Raw genomic sequence first — 4145 nt, forward strand, 5'->3', positions numbered from 1 at the left:
AGTGTTTTAAAAAAGGGAATGTTCATCAAGATTTTAAAGAATACGAATGATTTCATGAAATTCTTTCTCATTAAAATATATTTAATCAATTATCAATCCTATTTGACAATTTAAGAATTTCAAGTTAAAATTTCAGTTTAGAGCCATGCAAAATGTAACCATTATACTCAAGTTTTCTCATAAAAACTTCCATCAAATATATCATGTCTACATATTTTACTTTTCAGAAAATGTCTGAAGATAAGACTTTTGCTCTACTTCCTTTTAAGAAACTATATTCACTTTACTTTTAGACATTACCTCACCATTTTGTAAATTAATGAAAATAGATCTAAAGAAAGTTCAGCACCTTATGGTACACTAAAAATTTCAAATGTAAAAATTAGTTTAAAAAAAATTAAATACTACCGTTTTTTACATTTATTTTTTAATATATTAAACTGCATTTTTAAATCTATGTAACATTTGAAATATGTTGCAAACTACATTCATGTTAAATTTTTTGGTGCTGCAAATGAAAAACTGATGCTATTTAATTTCATTCTTCATCTATGACACAATGAATATAATAATATATGATCTTAATTTTCTTTATTCAAAATCACGATCTGAGAGCGTCGACTAAAAAATGATAAAGTTTCCTTATTCTACTTTAACATCTTGTTTAATCTGACACATGTTCAAAATTTTAGCACTTATTTCATACATAAAATTAATTAGAACTGAAATACTAAGAACTACATTCAACTAGAAACACAATACCACATATTTACACAAATAAACTTTATTTTTCATCTAGAAATCATTCTTTATGGAATGCAGAATGAATAGTGACTGATGTTATACACTAATTATTCATGCAGTAAACATTTTAAATTTAACAGACCATTATAATGGTTATAACATTTAATAATCAAAGCTCATTTTAGTCACATTAGCATCATATTCACATATTTTTGCAAAGTAATCACTCAGCAAATTTTTGCAAAAGCAGCAATGACATTTATAGAAATAAATAATTCAGATACTTCAAACATTAAATAAGAATTTCAATAATCTCATAAATTTTTTTGTGCTTCTCGATAATGATATCACCTTCATAATTACCAATAAGTCAACATGTTATTTTGTAACTAGTGCAATTTTTTTGCATCACACTAACACATCTATACATGAAGACATTTACAATTTCTCAATTGTCACTGCAATAGGTATATCAAAAATTATTCTTTCTTAAAATAACATCTATGAGAATCCATGAGAATTTAATTTACAGTGATTAATGTACATTTATAAAAATCAATATCAATTCATAAAAGAAACTCTTTTTCAAAATGACTAGTTAACTTAAGCTTGGATAATCCAAATTCTACTACAAGATACACTACAGTGTTTCCAGAAAAACTACTCTACAAAATGCAGTTTTGTAAGTTTTCATCTTAATAAAAAGTACCACATAAAATTTTAATTCTTTTACTTTTTGTTTACTATTTACTAATAATCATAAGCTATTCATCACATCAATACTTCTGAAATTTCAAATTAATAAATTTTAAAATAATTAAAAATTAGAACATCAGTCATTTTTTAATGATCAAAACTACATAAAATCATTATACATAACCACTGAAATTCCATACCATATGCAACACTTGAATATGTATCTCCAGCAAATTAACAAAGACTATGCAAAGCTAATAAGCTATTCAATATGATCACTAGCAATTTATGTGCACTTTTAATATTTTCAAAGTAATCTGGTAATTCAAAAGATTTAAAAGTACTTAAAAATTATTAGCATTCTCAAGGATTAAGTATTTCTACTTATCCAAAGAAATACTTTATACTGATAGTAATCCATTAATTTTACTCCTTTCTTAAAACAGAATTTTACTACAGAATTAAACTCTTTCTTAAAAGAGAATTTTACTACAGAATTAAACTATCTTTTGAATATTAGAAATTATGGCATATTTACACTGTACTCAGAAATACAAGTACAATATTGAAAAGTAAACATTTTACAAAAAGTTACTTCTCACCATTTGAACTACACACTACATTACACAATGATTTCATAATGTAAAAATACTTCTTTAATAATGACCATTAATTCAATGAGCATAATTATGTGCGATATTTCGTTTTTCTGATATAAGACTTAGTACATTATCCAAAAAATTTCTCCCTTCATATTAAAACGACATTAAAAAAAACTCTAATGTAAAATTCTAAGCTTTTCATCCATTAAAGAAACAGCTAAAATTCTATTTCATGTTTTATAATATATTTTTGAATCAGGCAATAAGAGGCAAAATTTAAGACTTAAATAAATAGCTGATTATGAATTCGTTATATAGGTTTAATTCCAGTCACTAATAAATATTGTTCCAAGTCTAAAAAAATGACTAATAACTTAATCATGCACTTGTCACACTAGATTAATCCTCTCTTTCCAAGCCAGTACAGATGAGTGAATGATGAGAATGATATTCTTGTTATATACATAGGAATTTTTCGGTCAGACCTGATGGGGTTCTGGTATCTGTACATAAAATTTACGCACAAAATTCCAAAAAAACATCCTAAAGCACAGTTTGTTACGATGAATTGGCATTTACAGAAGCAGGCGTCTTGGACGTACTTGAAGAATCGTCACAGTCCTTAGAACGAAGTTTTCTTCGCAATTTTTCCACAACTTTGTTATGGAATTTGTGCAAAGAGTTCTGAGAGGCGGATTTTGGTGAAGGAATGTCTGACAGGCGACTTCCTCTTCTAGGTGAGCAACCGAGGGATATAGCAGCAAGACGTTCTTCAACATCGGAACCAGGAGAACATGAGAGACTTACTGGAGCAGATTCGCTTTGAGTGTGCCGACGTCCTGAAGTTACGGAATTGTTACTGCTTGTACGAGAACGACTGGCATAGATATTATAGTCATTTTTCATAACAGGCATCATGAACGCCATAGTAGAAATATATTCTAACAATCTGAAGAAAAAACTTGTCAGAAATATCAAAGTTTGTAGGCTAAATTTTTGTTTCAAACAGCAGCACGTACTTAAGTAACGAAGTTGAGCAGCACCAACAAATCTGACGTCAATACCAGCATGCTCCCAATATAAGCCGTCGTCTGAAGAGCAGCGGTCACGTGACAATGTCAACTTAAGGGTTGCTGTATCGAATCTCTTTAGACAGAATTCAAAGTCGCCAAAACCTAAAAATCGTTACGAAAAGCGCTACACACTCGCGTGTAGCGTGAATATATTTCGAATGTTTTATCAATTTTCATCTTCCTCTGTGTGTAACTTTCCTTCTTCCCAATAAAAAAGATGATTAAGTTTACGTTTTAATGAAAAATTTAATGAGATGTGTAAATAAAAAAAAAAAAAAAATTACTATTCAATTATTAAATCAGAATTAAAATTATAATACCTAAATTTTAAAATTCGTGACTGTTCCTTTAAAAATTATAATAATAATATTCTATATTATTATTTGAAAAATTATAATAATAATATTTTTCTCCCTTTGCAAATTCTGTCTAACAAGCGGCCCGCCAACAGCCGAGCGATAAAGTAATTGTACACTAGTTTGACTCGGGTTCGAATTCCGGCGAATGGGCTGGTTTCATGCCCCCTTTCGTGGTGTTCTTCATGTGTAATGTGGATATAAGTAAGTTTCTCTTAGGAAGTTCTCCACGAAGGCATTCCTTCCCTTCAAACTCCGCAGCTTAAATGCTCAAAAACCTGAGTTGCAGTTTAGTGGGAACTACGAGAAGGAGAAAAGGTTTAAATTATAATTACCGGTTAATTAGCATTAAATACCTTACAAATTAATAAAAAGGCATTTAACGTACGAGTAGGGTCGGCGCTAGGCGTTTTGTCGTCCATAGCAGACAACAAAATTCCTAAATCAGAATCAGAATTTAGAATCCGCAGGATCCTAAATTTTGCTGGCTTTTTAAATTCTAAATATTTTGCCACATCTTGCAACTTCTAAATTTCGCTGCTCGTTGCTTCTCTAAAACTGTAAGAATTTTTCCGCTAGGTGCGGCTGCACTGTCTTTGGAGTTGGCCCTGCGTAAGGCCTAAAGGTTCAGAACTACAAAATTTTGCGAACATATTTTCTAGGGGTGCTCCTTT

The 4145-nt window shown here is 29.7% G+C and overlaps 1 protein-coding gene across 1 annotated transcript; it reads right to left on the reverse strand.

Moving 5' to 3' along the window:
- Nucleotides 1-768: 768 nt before the first annotated feature.
- Nucleotides 769-3114, reverse strand: LOC118203522 (uncharacterized). Its single transcript, XM_035375803.2, has one exon. It carries the CDS (start codon nucleotides 2967-2969, stop codon nucleotides 2601-2603), a length of 369 nt encoding a protein of 122 aa, XP_035231694.1. The 5' UTR covers nucleotides 2970-3114; the 3' UTR covers nucleotides 769-2600.
- Nucleotides 3115-4145: the final 1031 nt, after the last annotated feature.

This window comes from Stegodyphus dumicola, chromosome 1 (assembly GCF_044657685.1).
Source record: "Stegodyphus dumicola isolate Sdum_Otavi_A_Nest chromosome 1, ASM4465768v1".
NCBI classification, from domain to species: domain Eukaryota; kingdom Metazoa; phylum Arthropoda; class Arachnida; order Araneae; family Eresidae; genus Stegodyphus; species Stegodyphus dumicola.